This window comes from Cinclus cinclus, chromosome 5, assembly GCF_963662255.1.
Source record: "Cinclus cinclus chromosome 5, bCinCin1.1, whole genome shotgun sequence".
Taxonomy (NCBI): domain Eukaryota; kingdom Metazoa; phylum Chordata; class Aves; order Passeriformes; family Cinclidae; genus Cinclus; species Cinclus cinclus.
Window position 1 is genome coordinate 7852616 of NC_085050.1, and position 18647 is coordinate 7871262.

Below are 18647 nucleotides of genomic sequence, written 5' to 3' on the forward strand. Positions count from 1 at the left end.
TACAGCAGCAGTACTGTATTTTGAATACTTGATGCTGAGGATCTGAATAGATGAGTAGTTGAGTAGTCACAAATTTTTCTTGCATGTAAATCCAGACAAGTCCACTTACTATATATATATGCATATATTTGTTTCACTGCACTGATGTTACACCAGTTTTATACCATTTCAAACCTTGACTGCTTTACTCTTAACTGTTCTGATTCTGGTCCTTACCAGCATCTTGGCAGGAGTTCAAAAAGTACACTAGCCAAAGGGCCAAATTTACTGATGGCACAAGTGGGAGCTTATCTTTGGCTTTACTGGCTTTTTCTTTCATTCCTGTGAGGAAGAGACTCCCAGGACAGTGCTTGGTGCTTTCACAGTGAATCTCTTTCAGTTCTAGTGCTGCTTTCTTTAAGTGCAGTAGCATTAATCAGGATCATTACAGGCTTCAGAGGTTTTAGTGTTGTGTTTTATTCTGCTCTTTGTACTTCTGTAGAGTGAGCTGCCCATGTGTATGTGTTTTTAATAAATAAATGTCGTGCATTTGAACTCCCAATCAGCTATGTACATTGGCAGAAGTTCAGCATGCCTGGAAAATCTCTCCTGCCCATAGCATTGGACGTGCAGGACTCTTTCAAACAGGTCTGTTGCTGCAATAAGTTAATACTGCTCTGTGTGCAGTGTGTGTGGACAGTAATGGTGAGTTACAGTGCCAGGAGACCCATCAGCAGCAGTTAGTGGTTTTCTGATAGCTTCTAATTAGGGCCCAAATCCTCCCAGGTGACAAGCACCTTTGCAGAGGTGCTCAGGGTTTCTGGTGCCTGCTGAAGAATGGTACAGACATAGGGAAGGTCTGGTTTGGTCAGGACTTTTTCCCACTGCAGTGTGGCTTCTGATGAGCACAACTGATCATTCTGTACATTTTTATGTGGTTTACAAAGATCTCTTAGCAACAGGTATCACAAAACATCAGCTGGCTTATGGTACAGAAAGATGTTTTTCTTCACTGAAAAGGAAAACACACATTTTGCCACATGTATTTATAGCATGTTTTCTGGGTCTTCTTGACTTTAAGCCTGTCTCTGTTTTTAGACCTGAAGGTAATAGCTGGCTTTGCTGAAGATCTCATAATAAAAAGTTGGATTCTCTTCTGCTTTAAAAATGGTTGATTAGCTTAATGTGTCAGTGTGGTGAAACCTCACAGCGTTTCATGACACGGGTGTGTTTTATGTTGCTTTGTTTGATGTCAGATCTTCCATTTAACCCTCAGATGTCTCCTGAGTCTGGGGAGCTGTGCCCTGCTACCACCACTGTCAGGACATACCACCAGGAACAGGGGCTGAAGGACCATCATGGCAGGCAGACACAGTGTAGGCAGTGCCATGTTCTGTGAACAGCCCAAAGACCCAGGTCCTCTATCTCCTGTGGCAAAAATGTGCCCTACCAATGGGGTGTATGAGCCCCATCTCAGGCATCAGACACAGCTGTGGTCAGTAGTAGAGGAGGAAGGGTAGTAAATGCTTTCATGCAAAAGAAGAATGCCACAGACTCATGGGATGGTTAGGGTTGGAAGGGACCTTAAAGGTAGCCAGTCAGTATAACTGATAGTGTTTCATATTTAGGGGAGGCAGTCCATCCTAGACTGGTTCACTGAGTGTTGCCTCACTGCATATCACTGAATAAAGTCCTTTTGTCCTGGCCCCTTGTGATGATAAGTTACTTTTCTGGCTTGATTGTGTTAATCAATAGAGCTTCTCATCCTCATATAGTGGAGAGTTTGGAAAGCTGATTCCAATAGCATCATGAGTTTGAAGTCAATCTTGTTAATTGTAAGGGCTGGAAATACCAAATTCCATGTGGAGTTCCCTGCTCTGCTCACTCTCAGCTTCCTCTCTGAAGGGCAGTACAGAAACAGGGCATCCCTTAGGGATGGGCAGCAGAAAAGAATAAGGAGAAACTTGAGCAGCTTCAAATCAGCTTGTTTGTTGCAGCCTTGTCACAAATGGAGATCTGCTTTTGCAGAAAGAGGCTTTCTGATACCTCTGTTCACTACAGCTGTTTTTCCTGGCTCTGAAACAAAAACAAAACTCCCTTTTCACACACTGTGCTTCTGCCCCAGTGCTCCCTACCCCTCTTGTATCTGTTTGTTTGGAGCCCCCGCTGCGCAGCCCCAGCACCTTCAAAGAGCCCCCATAATCTCCAATTAAATCTGGCTCTGTCCTCGGAGGCATCAGCTGGGGAAATTACACAATTAGGGTTGATTCTGTCTGCCACCGAATTTGGTGGCAGCTCCTAATTGCTAAATGAGTACTTGGCTGTATTAATTATTCCAAGTATTGCTCTCAGGTTTTTTTAATTGGTCATTCCAGTTGGATGGGTGGCCGGTGTCTTTGACAAACAAAACGGACTGTCAGGCTTAGTGTTTGATGATGGGAAAGGGCTGGTGATAATGTTTGTGGGTCCCTTTTTTTTTTTTCTCCACACCTGCACATGCAAAACCATTGCTGGTAATTAATTTAGAGAGAGCTAGTCTCCAAGACTTTCCTGTCTTTCATCCTTCCTCTTTTCCCGCTACCAAAATTCTCTGGAGCTTTGCAAGCTTTGCTTGAAAAGAAGAGTTAGCAACATTTTCAGCCCCTTAAAAGGTGGTAATGAAAGGACTTGGAGGGCAGAGCAAAGCAAAAGCAGGGATGTTTTGTTCACTGCTCCTGCAAGTGAGAACAAAGGCACTGTTTTCAATGTGTAGACGCTTTCTTCCAGTTCCAGTTTGACTTGAGAGCAATGCCCTGTTTGAGTCTTGGCACAATAATCCAGGGGTGCCCAGCCCTGGCAAGCCCTGAATCTCACAGAAGAGCACCAAAACGAGAGAAAGCACTCAGGGAAGAAGTCATGTCTAATTGCAGCAGGCAGAAGCAAATCCTGCCTTTGCTCCATATGGAGAATATCCCCAGCTGGAAACTTTCCTGGGCTCCATCTTGCGCCTCTCTTGATGTCTGATAGCAAAATCTCTCTTGGCTTCATTGGCAACATTTGCAGCCAGTGGGTTGATGGATCTCCTGTGAGATTCAAACTCATCTTTTGAGTGAAAAAATGTGATAAAATGTCACCCTGCAGCACATGCAGATGTTGTGTAAAAGAGCCCCAAAAAAGCAAAAGGAGGACCCTGGTCCTGACTAGGTGACCATGGGATATAATTGCACCTCAGTGCCTAGATGATTGTCACCAACACCATAAAATGGGATTTATTGTGAGCAGATATGTTAATCAAACAACAAACAGCAGATTATTTGGCTGCTCTCCATGGCGGTGGCAAAATGGGACTTTTCCATCAGCGTCTGGCCTTTGCTGTACCTCTCCCCTATAGCCCTGTTAACCTCTTGTAACATCCCAGAGATTCAAAGTGCATTGCCAAAAGGAAGCATTTGGCCAGAAAATGGCCCAGGCTTCAGAAACCGCAGACCAGACATCTCCCAGCATGGTTTCTGGAGCCCTCTCCTCTCCATCTTTCCTAATGCCACCCCGAGTGTCCTCTTTATTTGCCTCCCTGCTGCTGCCTGGGGATTTACCCAGTCATTGCTTGGTTTCTGCCCTTCCTTCTTGCTATAACAGCATCATCCTTTTGCCATCAAGACCTGTTCTTCCTTTAGCAGTTGCACCCACTCTTCTGCATTTTTTTTTTTAAAAATATTCCCCATTTCTGTGCAGTTCTACCATTTGGAATGGTAGATAGGCTGCATGATGAAGCATTTTAGCTTGCTTTATCATATAGTATTTCAGGTCTCCTGGATGTGCAGTGTGTTCACAGCAAAGTTTGTAGCTGGGATTTTCCAGGACCATGGGAATTGTGGGGATTCCTCCTTTTGCTGTTGTTTGTGCCAGCCATGCTCCTGCTGGATCTGGTGCCATCCTGGCAAGAAAAGGGCCTTGAGCAGTTTCGTTATTTGGAAAATGAGGCGTACACAGGATGGGTGAGCACAGATCCCTCTGATATGTGGGGCTGACTCTGATAGGCATCACATTGTTGTGCAAGGCAGGCTGGGGGCAGATGCAAACCCTCAGTGCTGGATTTCCCTCCCTGGGATGGTGTTACTGAGGCATCTATATCCAGCCATCCCACTGCACTGGTGGGAAAGCAGATAGGACATGAATGTGCCCAGTGGGGCTGTCTCTAGCACAGGGAGGGGCATCCTGGATGGAGCTCCTGACATCCAGTTCCTCGTGGAATTTGCAAGGAGGGGGAGGCATGGGGAGAGTGTTGGCACGTGCTAAAAACAGTGGCTGCATGGATTGCCTTGGCTGGGCTGTATGACCTTTCCTGCAAAATCCTTGGAGCTGGAATGCAGCAGGGAGCCTGCATGGGGGACACTGGGGACTTAAACCAAGGTGGGGTCAATCACTGACTTACCTGGAATTGCAGTGGGGTGGGTATCAATGCAGCCAAATGCATCATGGCTAAGGAGTGCTGGAGAAACGGAGCAGCTCCCATGCGTCTCCAAGGGATGCAACAAGAGGGAAAACTTTGTACACCCTTGTCATTAAGGGGAAGGGGATTACAGGGGCTTCAGAGCAGCCCTGAGATAGGGCTGTGATGCTAGGCAGTGTTTCTGAGCGTTGTCAGCACTGCAGGAGAGGCCAGCAGCAAGGCTTTCCCAGCAGCTTTGGTGGCCATCATGCTCTCCAAGGCAGTTCTTGGAGGACCAGTGCCTTCGGTTTGTCTTGGCCAGAAGCACACATACCACTGCAGCTGGTGCTCCATGTCTGTGAGTTTTTCCTACCCAAGTGGAGGAGATGCCATTTACACTCCTTGCCCTCCTTCTTTCTGTTTTGCAGCCCAGACACTGCCTGCCCCCATCTCCTTTTGGCTTTGGTTGGAGCACAGGTCTGGGGGGCTGGATATGGCCCTGGTGTGGCAGGGGAAACACAACGTGTGCAGCTCTGTTGTGTTTCCTTAAGCAGAAATGAAAGCTCAGGAGGCTTTTTTTAAAAATCTTTTTCTTTCTTCCCTGTATAATGAGTTTGCTGCTGCTGCTGCCTTAATTTGGAGTTAATATGTAATGTTTGTAACACAGCCAAGGAACGTAGCTGTACTTGAGGCAGATTATAAAAAGTATCTCATGCTAACACTGTTGTTTTAAAATTTATCCCTGTTCAAAGGTAACATGAATCTTTAAAACTAAAATCACTCCTACTTAAAGAACATAAACATGATAAACCAGTTTGGCACTGGCGTGGTTTTTTCTTTCCTTCCCTTAAGGAGGCTACACTACATTTGTACTCACTGAGGAGGAACATTTTCCAGTGCACTCAGCTCATACTTTTTCTCTGCTCCCTTGCTGGCCCATCAACATTCTTTTACAGTTCTAACATCTTTCTGCTGTTTATGCTTCTTGGCTACTAATGTCCCAAAGGTACATCTGTATCTTTTTACACGCTGAGGCAAGATTCTCATCCTGATCTGGGATAACTCTACTTGTTGATTTAAAAGCAGCCACTTTAGATTTATACTGGCATTACCAAGACAAGAACCTGGTCATGAACCTTTCATCACAAAACTGAAATGCTAACACCCTCACTATGTCTATGAGAGTCATTTAGCTGGAAAGCATTTCTGTGTCATTTATCTTAACTGCGGCAGGTAGCAATTTAACTGTCAATCTGCACATGCCAAAGACTCCTCAAATGCATCTGCTCAACAGCTGATATCCTCTGTGGCAGAAAGGGGCCTGTTCAGCTTGGTTTTTCCTTTCCCAGGTGTCCCCTTCTGGACCCGGCCAGATAAAATGGAGAAGAAGCTGCTGGCAGTTCCCGCCGCCAACACCGTTCGCTTCCGATGTCCAGCGGGTGGAAACCCAACTCCTTCCATCTACTGGCTGAAAAATGGCAAGGAGTTCAAAGGGGAGCACAGGATCGGGGGCATTAAGGTAAGGTCTTGGTTTGGATCTCAATTTTTTGTTATTTCTACCAACTAGAAAATTGTATTGCACAGTGATTAACGAGGGCAGTTTCAAGAACGCTGTCCTGACTGTAGAAATGAAGGTGGTTCTTGCACTCTCAGGAAATGCTTGGCACCAAAGTGTTAAAAAGGACTGCTGTCCTTTGGGATTAAAGGCTAATTCTCTCTGAGTTTGTCTATAGTGGTCATTCAGGGAGTAGGTAAAAATGAGGCTGGGTTTATGGTTGCATGGTGAACAGGGATGAAAAAGGAAGAGCAGAAACTTCTGTACTAATTTCTGGAGATGAGCCCAGTATACACTGAGGTGTGTTGAACCAAGCCATAGCTACTTCCAGCTCTCAAAGAAAACCTATTCAGTGTCCTTTGAAGGTATAGGAGAGACCTCACCGAAGAGCTGGATCCTCATGCTGGTAGTCATTAACATTCTTGTGGTATAAATCACTGACCCTTGGTCAAGTGTTGGATTCCCTTGTAACCAGAGTAATAGCATCTGCTCCTTGGCTGCTTTCTTCTCTCTGCTTCCATTCGACCATGAGGTGTTCTGGAAAATGCTCTGGCTCATGTTTACAGATAGAGCTCAGGGACACAAAACTCCACTGCAGTCAAATTATTTAATTAGCCAGAATTCCCTGTGCTACTTTGTGATGAATTATGGCAGGATTTTAAAAGGAAAATCAGCTTTTCTCAGATTTTGCTGCTGTTATTAATTTGTCCCCTTGAGGTCACAGTCACTCTTTTTTTTCTGGTTTTATTTTGGGACAATAAAACTGGTGCAGCTGATTATAACAAAATCATCATAGCAGGAAGGACTCCCAAACAGCAACTTTTCCCTGTGCTCTGCCAGCCCTGACACATCCCTGGACTCTGCTGCAAAGGAGAGAAGGTGCCTTGTAGGAAGCTGTGTGCTGATGCCTGCCACATCCATAGTGTTTTGAAAAGGGACTGGGCATGCAAAGCATGCCGTGCTCCAGAAACCAGAGAAGGATTGAGAAAAGTCCTCCCTCCCTACAGTTTTGGGCTGTTTCTTTCCTGTTAGTTCAGACCTGTTCCTGAAAGAGCCTTTTGTGATGGCTTCAGTGAAGCCTTTAAAGCTCCTTCCTCAGTCCTGTCCCTGCTCCAGCCTGGATGAGGCTGAGAACACGCTCAGGTTTGGATCTTCTGAAAAGCCATGGAGGACTTTTCAAGAAGTGGGGAGGCAGATCCTGTGGGTAAACTGCTCTTCAGCAGATGACATTCATAAAGCACGAGCATCTTTTACTAATTGCAGGCTGTAAGGATCATCCTGAAGTGTTTTCAGGCGTGCGTGCACCATTCCAGCAGCTTTTTACTAAACTGTGTCACATCAGCTGCACTAAATTATGCCTGCAGAAAAAAAAAATCTAAAGCTGAAAGCAATTCTCCTACCCACTTTCCAGTAGTTTTAATCTATCTTTGGGTTTAAATTGACACTTTTCATCCTCTGAAACATGGTAGTGAGTCTTTGGCATCGCTGTGCTTTGTTTCTCTGGGGGCACCTTCCAGCAACAAGTCAGTGCTTAAAAGAGCTATTGAAGGCAATGTCAGGACAATTACAGGAAGATTGGTTTAAGCTCTCTATCTGTCTAGGTGTAGTTCTTTGTCCCATTCTTGATTTAAAGACATCTTTCTCTGTAATTTTCCTTACTTTATTTGCTTGCTTTTGGTCATGAGCCGCAGTTAGATATTAGTAATCTAGTGTATATCTCATCCAGTATAAATATACTGATAGATATCAGCTGAGATTTGAACCAGAAAAGGAGATTGAAAATCTGCTGCTCAGTATCTCATGTATTTAAGATTTAAATTCCCTGTTACAACTTAACTTCATAACAGGATTAGGCAGCTTGAAAAGAATGGGCCAGATCTGGATCTGGCAGAGTTTGGTTGGCTTGCTTCATCTCAAGATCTGGTCTTAACCCAGAAATCCTTGAGCCGGGAATGTTCTCATTTGTTTTCAGTGTGTGAAAGATGTTTAAATGTTGATTATGAGAAGTCGGTTGTCAGCAAATGAAAGCTGACCATTCTTCCACATCTGCACCTTGCACGTGGCATTTAGGCCTATGTGACTGTCCAGTATAAAGCCTGCAAGAGAGAAGGGTGAGTGTTGAGAACATGATGGGCAGGCTAACCTGGTTTTGTTACAGTTCATCCTTAACTGGTAAAGAAAAAAAATTCATATGATTTATCATATGAAATTTCCCAAAGAGCATTAATGGTTAAATCCGTGTTGGAATCTCTAATATTGTAAGCCTGTGTGTGTTAAATGACCCTAGAAGGGAAGATTGAGGGGGAGGGGAGATGGAGGATTATCCCTTCCCCAGACCATTGCACTGACTTGCATACCAGTCTGGCAAACACGAGGTTCCAAGTGTGTCTGCAAATGTTTGTTTCACAAGGAGCCAAGAATGACACCACCAAATAAACCAGAGGGATTTCCAGTATCTCACCCACTTGACTAATGCCTGCACTAAGTCACTTCATGTTTCTAGTGTTTTATCAAGTGCAGTGGCTAACCTAACATGAGAATTACTATCTTCTGCCAAAGGTTTTCAAAACTAAAAATGTCTTCCTAAGTTTCCAAACAAGTTCTGCCCTATGCATCTGTGCCCCTAGGTTATTCTATATTCAAAGTTCCCATCACAAACCTGATGAAGAGAAGTTCTTTGAAAGTGTCTTTGAAAGTGCATACTTAGTAAAGCACCTAATTTGGCCCTGGTTTTAGAATATAGGTGAGACCAGGGAGACATCCATGTGTTTGGAGCCCCATTTCCTTGGAGTAGCTCTTAGGGGTTCTAGGTGCAAACATTTTGCAGTGCTGAAAAGTGGATTTAAAGAAGCCTTTAGATGCAACTATGAGACAAGCCAGTATGGAAATGAGCCACTGAGCACAAATTTGCATTGAGACTTCCGTGACAGTCTGGTGTGTTCAGCTGTGGGCTCAAGGTCTAGGCTCTCTGTTCTCAGAGCATCTCTTACTCTGTAATTGCCACACAGTTACAGAGATGCAGCAAGGGGGGTGGTGCTTTACAAAATGTGGGATGTTGGTTCTGCTCCTTCATGGAGCTCCTCTATTTGTGCTGTCCTGGGTGGGCAGAGGGGCAGTCAGAGCTGACCAGACATCTGCCACAGCTGAGGTGTCTGTACAAAATGTTTGGTCACAGCCTCCTGTTACCAGTACTCTGAAATGAAAAGAAGTGCCATATTCAGCATTCTCTGACAAATGGGGTGCTCAGCAGTGCTGTTTTCAGGGCTGCAGAGGTCTACAAATTGTTAAAATGACATTTGCTTGCTTATCTTGCAACTAAGCTGTCTAGTCCTATGGTTTTAAACCTGCTCTTTGCAAAGTTCTGGCTTTGATTGCAACTTGGCTGTTTTACAGAAAGCATGTGGATGCAATTTACGTGTAGCAAAAGAGGTTAAATGACTTCATATTGGAGTTCACCTGCTGCAGCAAGAAATCTCCAGGAGCAATTATACCCTTGTTTTTTCCATCAGCGCTTGACATTCCATAGTGCAGCATTATTGTAAATCTCCTTCTTCTGTGTCCTTGGGGTCACCTTCAAAATGTTTAATAAAGTTAAATGTGGTGCTGTGGGTGGCAGAAGGCATCAAATTAATATCCAGAGATTTGGAGAGCTTGCATATTCTATGCACCCTGAAGTCATCTTTGTTACTGTTGGTTGCTTTCTATATTAATTCAGGATTTGCTTTCCATAGCCATTATTTCCTTTATAATCATTAGAAACAATCGTTCTAGCTGAGATCACAGGGGCAGCAGGTCAGGGTTGTGCTTTCCCTTCTGCTACTGAACCACCATCAGCTCTGGATATGAGCCACATCCAGAAAATGAACTAGTATAAAACTCTGTGCCAAAATAGAAGAGCTGGCCAAGCATCCTTGGGACCAGATTTGAGGGTGGATATGTTTTCTCCTGTTTTTTAGAGGGAATTTAGGGGACTCTGTTGGAGAAACCTGTTTCTGTTCAGACAGATGCCATAACCTGTTGCCTCCATAGCACACACATTTTAAAATATAGATCAGAATATTAAAATATGTAATAGACATAAAATATGGATCCTATGTGATGCCTACTGAAGTCATTATTCCAATGAGAGATGCTACATTCAGCTGTCAGCTGGCTTTGTTATTGTGATTCTTGTGGAAACATACAGAAATCCGCATTGAAATCTGTGTGTTGCATTGTGATACATCATTTTCGCACTGGTCTTAATGCCTTTTCTCATTAATACTTTAATGATCCTTGTAAACGGGTCCTTGTGATGTCCAAGCTTCCTCTGGGGTCCAAGTGTGTGGAAGCTCAGTGATTGTTCATTGGTTTGGTGATGATGCTTGACCACGAGCCTCTGATGGTTTGATTTCTTCTAGTTGCGACACCAGCAGTGGAGCCTGGTGATGGAGAGTGTTGTGCCCTCAGATCGAGGGAATTACACCTGTGTCGTGGAGAACAAGTATGGCAACATTAGGCACACGTACCAGCTTGATGTATTAGGTGAGATTTCACTGCTTTCCCTCAACCACTGACCTGTGGCAATGTTGAATAGCTGCATGGTAGGATACGGGAAGCAGGAGCTTGCTTTCTTTCCCAAGGTGTTGGATCATGTATCCTCTAAAACCAACAAGCTTCTTTTTGGCCCATGATCCGGGCTCACATCTGTGATCAGTAAATTACTTAGTGGGTCTGCAGAGGGCCCAGAGAAGGAATGGCAGGGCTGAAATGCCTCCTCTCTTCCCTTCTTCCTGGCTTGAGAAGCCCTGGGTAGAGCAGTGATCAGGACACCTGTGGGGGACAAACCTAGTTTGTACCCTTTCCCCTGAAAAGCCAGAAGATTAATGTTTCTGAGAATACTTGCTGGGGAAAAATAAGACAAGTAAATTAGGGTTTGTCCTCTTTTCTGTTTCACAGAAAGGTCACCCCACCGACCAATCCTGCAAGCAGGGCTCCCTGCCAACCAGACTGTGGTGGTAGGGAGCAATGTGGAGTTTCACTGCAAGGTCTACAGCGATGCCCAGCCTCACATCCAGTGGCTGAAACACGTGGAAGTCAATGGCAGTAAATATGGACCCGATGGGACCCCGTATGTCACAGTGCTGAAGGTTGGTACATGCTTCTCCTTCTCACCCTCAGGGCAGTTCTTCTGTAAGCCTGCCCAGTGGAATACTCTGCTTTTTGGAGGGGATACAGCAAAAAAGTCCTGAAATCGATGTTCCAAACTCTTCTGTTTGCCAGAGATAACACTACTACTGTGGTGGCACAGATAAGCAAAGTTGTAAGAGCTGAGGCAGTTGTGAGAAATGCAGCATAATGAAAGAGCTGTCAGATTGCATTTGACCTAAAATTGTAAAAATGCTTTTTTTTTTTTTAACAGCTTCAATGGAGGTATTTTCAGGGTTTATTAAAATAAAAGTCTCCCAACTAAAACACATTCTTCTTTTCCAAGTAAGCACATTGCAGCGTGCGCATACCAAATAATGCTGAACTACCAGCGCCTGAGAGCCAACATAATCTTGTTCCTACCACTAAATTTGTGAACATTGCTATTACCAATGTTCAGAATAGCCTTTTTTAAAAAAATGAGCAAAAAGTACATAGTAACAGTTTACTTTGCTAAAATATTTTCTCGAAAGGCAGCTTTCAGATTATGGCCATGACAAAGCCAGAGGATTTGGTTCCCCTCAACCAATGTAAATGTAAAAGTAGGGAATAGGGAGTGAGGAGCACATTGAACTTCTGGTGTTTATTAAAATATATAAGGCCAAATGGAGTTTTTCTGGCTCTTAGTGCTGAAAGCAGATTTTGTCTCAGCAGCCTCAAGATGAAGCTGTCCTGTGTGTGGACATTCCTTGTGCACATCCTGCTGCACACATACTTCTCTTTGTATGAAGTTTAAAAAAAACCAACCACCACTTATCAGACAGTATCTACAAAACTGTAACGCAGCCAGATACATTCTAATAAAAGCCAGAGACCCTGGAAATAATTACACAGATTGAAATAACAGATTGGTTGGAAAAAATGGTTGGAGATGGTTCTTCAGGACTGGCAACATGCGCTTCTCACGAGTTTAGAGAACTTTTTATTTCTCGCCACCTCTCCAAATGTGTTTGAATTATGCATATTTGAATTTCCCCCTGGTTTCACAGCCCAGTACCAAGCTCTGAATAGCTGGTTGTGTCACATGCCATCTCATATAGTCTCTGAGCTCCGTGTGTGGTCCCGTGGGATAAAGTGCTACCTTTTGGAAGTTTGCAGAGTGGCTGCGAACAGTGCCTTGTGTCACAAGCACAAGCCCCCATTTTTCCGTGGCAGAGAACATATAAATAGTCTGTATAAATAGTGTGTTAAAATTAAGTTGGAGCGGCACCGGGGTGGGTAGGTAATTAGAATTGCCAAATACTTTCTCTTCTGTGGATGGCAAAGGCTCCACATTCCTCGAAGTGGAGCACAGGCAGGCGTTTGAAAGCACAAGTTTTGTTTGGTTTTATGTTTTTTTGCTGAATAGGACCAGCACACGTCTATTTACTACTTCTGGTTAATCAGGAATGCTTTGAATTGTGTTAATGCCGGCATCAGCACTGGGGCACAGAGCATTTCCATTTTGGGATGCATCTTTTGTGCACCAGTACTGGGCCTCCACAGAGCTGTGTCAGGCCCAGCTTTGCAGGGATTTTTTTTTTTTTCTTTTTAAATGTGGTTTGCTTGTTTTTTATAAGTAAAGATCTGATAAAATGATCTTGCTGTCATCTCAGGGCTGGCCTGTTAGCTCTATGGACTTGTTTCCCTTATGCCATGCAGTGCTGCTGCCTTGCCCCAGCGTCCTGGCAGGAGCAGGGTGCTGTTCACAGCCCCCCCTGCCCACAGAGCTGCTCTCTCCTGTCCCGTGCTGTGCTGCCTGCAGGGAGATAAGGCACTTTTTTTTATCAGCCTGCCCTTCCCTTCTGTTTTCAGGAGATTTTGTGGAGTGTAGGAGCTGCTATGGGGCAGTTTAAATATGGAGAATATCCCTGTCTCCATCACAGCAAAGGAGACAGAAGTGCCCAGCATGTGAAGTCCCCCCCACACATCTAAAGGGGGGGGTGGGGGGGTGGGTGCCAAACCCCACCCAAGTCCAGGTGGATAAGTTAAATGCTGTACTTTCAAACCATTTTTTAAACAGCCTCACAAAACCAAGCCATCACCTGCATCAGTGCCTGAAAGCCTGGGCTAATTTGTGATCAAAGAAAACCCCTTTTTCTTTGCAGAAGAGCACTAAATGTGTTCCAGTTAGAGAGGGGGGTTGGCACCACTGTGCCCAAGCTTTGTCAAAGGCTAAATTGTACATTCTGCATTGAAACATGCTCGGTTTAATTATAAACAAGGCAGCAGCACAGGCAGGCACGTTTCCCCTCTAGTCAGGGCAGACAGACTTGCACGTAAGCCTTAGAGATGGGCTCAGGTCAAAACTGATGGTGTTGGTCCAGATATGGACACCGGGGCTCCTCTCTGGTGCCTCCTCTGGGTTCAGTTCCTAATAACCTGTTAGAGCTGGCTGCCCCGATGATCTTAATGAGCTGCAAGTCATCTTGAGAGGATCAGGCTTGGAAATGGAAGGCATCAAGACTGGGCTAGAGAGTGTAAGACCCAAACAGAGAAGAAAATTGTTTTATTTTCATTTCCAGAACTGAAGCTTCTTCTGAGGCCACTTAAAACAGTTATGCATTTTTTCAGCCAAAATAAAAACAACTGTTTAGTGTTTTGGGAAGAAGCCGATGTGCTGTTGTGGCAGCATGGAAGAAGAGAAATAAACCCATTGCTTAAAAGTCTGAAGTTTGTTTGATTTATACACACCACTTTATTTAGTAAAGAAGAGGCTCCTATAAGCAGTGGAAAAAATTACAGCTAATTTCTGAAAGGCAAAGTCAGCAGCTAGTTTCAGACCGCCACTGCTTATATTTTGTTTCCAAATTCTATTTTGGAATCTGATAATTGAAACAGTATTTGCTGAGCCTGGTTGCAAACACAAATGTCTGCTTAAGCCCTTTCTCTGGTGCTCCTGTCCGCGGAGTTATTAAGAAGCCACAGAGCCTGTGACTGCTGTCAGATGGAGAAGGGGCAAACTGGTCTGTTTTAAAAAAGAAATTGCATGTGTGAAGGGAAGGGAGCTCACCTGCACCTGTGGTTTGGGGGCCAGAGACAACTTCTCTTCACTACCCAGGTCCTGGCTTTGGTGTCTCACCCCAGGGTGAGCTGGGGATGTCACCACAGCCATGCACAGTCAATCCTAGCTGATGTAGGTGCCATGCAGCTATTGTTTGGTTTACTGAAGTTCAGGTTTCTGTCTATTCCTGCAGTCTTGGATCAGTAAAAACGCTGAAGCCGATGCTAACCTAAATCTGTTCAATGTGACAGAACAAGATGAAGGAGAATATCTGTGTAGAGCCAACAATTTCGTAGGCATAGCCGAAAAGCCATTTTGGCTCCACATTCGCAAACCAAAACCAGGTAAACCACAGACTCTGTCCCAAGGCCCTGGCAACTGCAAGAATGAGCTGTAACATTTTTAAGAATCTAGTGATTAAAATTACTATTCATTTTGTATTATACCCTGTCAACTGATGCTGAATGGCTTTATCTTATTTTCTTGCTAATTTTTTTTTAACAAGACTGTAATGCCTATACAGCAATTGCCATGGAAAAATTCCCACAATAAAATGACTGTCAAATGTTGCTATCAACTCTTCATACTTTTATTCCTTTCCTTTCCTTATGGTTGAGTGCTGATAACAGAATTGCATGTTAATGACCTATGATATTCCAAGCTCTGGAAAACCAAACTGTTTATAGAGTTTTTCACCTACAAAACTGAATTAATCAGTTCTGTCCCTTGGAGAAGTAATGGAGAAATAAATATCCACATTGGTTCATGCAAGCGAACATGTTAACTAGAGAGGAGAACCAGTCTCATGGGCTCTGGGGTTTGACTCCAGCCTGGAGGGTTTGGCTGCTGTGTCATTTCGTGCCACTGCAAGAAAGTTCTTTACAGGCACCCTCTGCTTGTCAGCCAGATTTCTACTGCAATGTTGAGCTCTGTGTAATTATATATGGCTTTGAGATGGCCACTGAAGAAATTAAAAAAAAATTCTAGAATTCTATATTTTTCAATGAACTCGTGAACCATAATGTTTGTATATTCCTCTGATCAGCACTTGAATCTTTCCCCACTACATCTCCCCACCTTTCCTCTTTCTTTCTGTCTTTCATCATTTCCCATCTCTCTTTCCCCATCCCTGTACTCACCTCACTAACCCAAAGTCAGTCATATTGTGGGGGCAATTTTTCATTTGGATGCTTTTGCTTGCATGCTTCTTTAGTGGGACAGAGTAAGAACCTGGTGAAGGGAACTTTTTATTTTGCTTTTGACTACAGGTTGCAGAGGGGAATGAATAAATAAATGTGGAAGATGGGCCATTGGAAAATAAAAAAAGAACCACCTTAATCTGCTTTTGAAATTTGCCTGTGGTGTCCTCACACTTGCTGGGAATGTGGCTTATTCTCTGTTTTCCCTCTTTCTATATGTGTGTGTTTTTTTTCCCTGTAGACGGCAGGTGTTAACACAACGGATAAGGAGCTAGAGATTCTGTACTTGCGAAATGTTACTTTTGAGGATGCTGGGGAATATACTTGTCTCGCAGGGAATTCTATTGGGTTCTCACATCACTCTGCTTGGCTGACGGTGCTACCAGGTATTTCCTTCTGTGCTGGCCTCTCCTTCCCTCTCCAGGATGCCTCCATGTTTTGCTTTAGAAATGCCAGAGTTCCCAGAGATCACCCCTTGCTTGGAGCCAGGGGTGTTTTCCAGGGAGGCCTCTTCTCTGGGATTTGTTGCAGACCCCTGTTGCATACTTGCAGCTGACTCTTTTTGCATTGCATCTCAAAATGTAAAAGATTGCAGTAATGATACAGTAAAAGGCACAGAATCTTTTCTTTTTGTCTAATAACTGGGAGGTATTCACAGCCTCTTTGGACGGTTAAGTGCCAGGAGCTTTGTCTTCTTACACTGACAGTGGGAGAAGAAAACCTCCCCATCAGATGATTCAGGGCACCTAAATTGGACATGAACTGTGGATCATCTTGTGAAAGATCCTTTCTGTCTGACCTCATATCTTATCCTAAAATTAGATGCATAAGTGTCGGGTGTGAGTACACCCTTCTCTGGCTGTAGCATTATTTCCACTTCATGGATGAGCAGGCCAAGATAGCGATCTCAAACAGAAGGTCAAGGAGAGTCATCTGTAGGCAGAACACAGGAGTCCTGGCTCCCAGGGGCATTGCATGCTGCCTGCTCCAGCTGGGATCGATGAAAGCTGCAGTGGCCTTGAAACCCGAGGCCAAAGTGACCTCAATTTTGTGGTCCTTTCATGTGCAAAGCTCTTATTGACAAGGAAGCCAGCACAGAATGTGCAACAGAGAGATTTGTTCTGCAAAAGGAGGAATGAGCCTGTGGTGCCCCTTCACCTGCTGAATCTGCCTCTGGCTGCAGGGCAGGCTTGAGCATGGTCCAGACAAGTACCAGCAATATTCAGATTGAATCTCATATGTGCTGTGCCTTGCAGACAGTGCAGAAGCAAACCTCAGGTGTTTTCAATACACCCTTACTGAAAAGACACCCAGAATCCTAAAGAACCCACTTTGATTCACCCAGTCAGACCACATTTGGCTCCATCTCACAACACATCCATCTCAGGATGTGTTGAGACACTGGAAACTTTGGCATTTCTAATCTTGACTTTATCTGTGCGGGTGATTTGGATGTAATCACTTTTACTGGGGCTTAAGAAGGTCTCCACACCCAACCCTGCTGCCAGTGGGATCTGCTGATCTTTCCTGTTTATTTGCCAGCTCTGTAGTAGCTTATCTGATCCTATTTCTGTTTCTGACATCCACTGGTTGAGAAAACATTTCCTTTGGTTAGAAAACTAATGTCTCTGTTATTTTCAGAATATCACAATATTGTCTCATCTGACTCATACTCTGTTTTTACAGTTTATGAATTCACACCTCTTATTTAAGCAAAAAATAAGTGGGAGGAAACTGACCAGAAATCAGAAAGTAGAACTTTATTTTGAAGTCAGACGCAGTGAAAGACAGCCATCTGTGCAGCAGCAGGCCCCCACGAGAGGGTGCAGGACACAGCCCATCTGGGTAACCTCAGCTTGAAATGCCCTGTCCATGCTCAGGAGGAGAAACAGGGAGCACAGGGCAAGGCAGTGTGAGTCAAGGCAGCAGAACTGCAGCACCTGGTCCCAAGAGATTTGGTACTCCTGTCACGTGGGAGGAGATGGACATTGGTAGGATCAAGCCCTTCACAGCTGGCACACAGGCTGGAGCAGCCCCCAGTGTCACCCACAGCCCTTTCTCCATGTCCTCCTGATACCAAATAATGCCACCAAATACCATACTGTCACCAAATACTTAAAACAGAGCCTGCTGCTGCCAGGGAAAGGCTCCTGCTGCTTGCTGAAGGGACTGCTCAGCAATGGACACGATCCATTACTGAGCTAACCACACCAGCATGACTTCATTATAAAGCTTCCCACTGCTGACTGTCCCTCTGATGCCAGCACACCTTTGGGGGACAGAAAATCAGTCCCACCATGGCTCCTTCCTCTGGTCGATATGCCTGTCCTGAAAGGAACAAGGGGGAAAACACAGCTGACCTTTGCTGGTCTCTAAGTAAAGACTTGAAAGCAGGTAGCCACTGCTGATGGGTTCATGCCATCACCCTCCTGGCTATCCCATCTCTCTGGACCAGACCTTCCAGCCTCTTCCCAGCAGAGCTAAGTTTTCATTAAATAATTAAGCAGATTTTTCTCTTCAGAGCTTTTCTCTGTGCAATGCCTTACTGCTGGGTGCTGTTCAAACTCCTTGCTTCCTCAAGGCAGGCACTGATCTGGTGGAAATGTTTGCTGGAGAATCTGAATCAGCAAAGTGCAGTAAACCCCAGTTCTGCACATCCAAGGCATCCAGCCACATTGTGTGGGTATGTGCAGAGAGCAAGATCTGGGTCAGAGGGACAGCACAGACGTGTGAAGATACTTTCAGCCTAGAGCAGTGGTTTTCAGTCTGTGGGCTGGGGGCTCTTAAAAACACAACGTAAAATTACCCCAAAAAGGGCAAACTGAACTAATGTTTTAGCTACAGCTGCAGGTGGAAAACCACTGGCCTGGGAGAGTCCCCTCACTGAAGTCACTGACACTGACATAGCTGAATGAGTCCTGCCCAAATTCTCTGTGTCGTATGTGTGTAGCTGTGTGTGGGCAGCTCCCCACCTTGTCCTGACTGCCCTCTCTTGTCACCCTGCAGCTGAGGAGCTCATGGAGATGGATGATTCGGGCTCAGTGTACACTGGCATTCTCAGTTATGGCACTGGCTTTTTCTTCCTTCTCCTGGTGCTGGTCTTGGTGATTGTCTGGAGGATGAAAATGCCAAACAAAAAAGCCATGAACACCCCCACTGTTCAGAAAGTCTCCAAATTCCCACTCAAGAGACAGGTAACAGAAAGTAGATACAAGATTCCTATTCCCCGCTATGGTATCCCTTTTTTTTTTTTCCCTCCTTCTCTTTGCAACTCTCTCTCTAGGTGAGAAGCTCCACCAGCAAAATATTGCCCAAGAGGGATATAATTTGGCTGCA

General features: G+C 44.6%; 1 protein-coding gene across 1 annotated transcript in view; it reads left to right on the forward strand.

Annotated features, from left to right (window-relative positions):
• FGFR3 (fibroblast growth factor receptor 3) overlaps positions 1 to 18647 on the forward strand; it is a 54933-nt gene that overhangs the window by 25652 nt on the left and 10634 nt on the right. The window contains exons 4-8 of the mRNA XM_062492625.1: positions 5737 to 5906; positions 10343 to 10466; positions 10881 to 11071; positions 15553 to 15697; positions 18318 to 18505. Coding sequence (XP_062348609.1) covers positions 5737 to 5906; positions 10343 to 10466; positions 10881 to 11071; positions 15553 to 15697; positions 18318 to 18505 — 818 coding nt within the window. The remainder of the gene's footprint in view (positions 1 to 5736; positions 5907 to 10342; positions 10467 to 10880; positions 11072 to 15552; positions 15698 to 18317; positions 18506 to 18647) is intronic.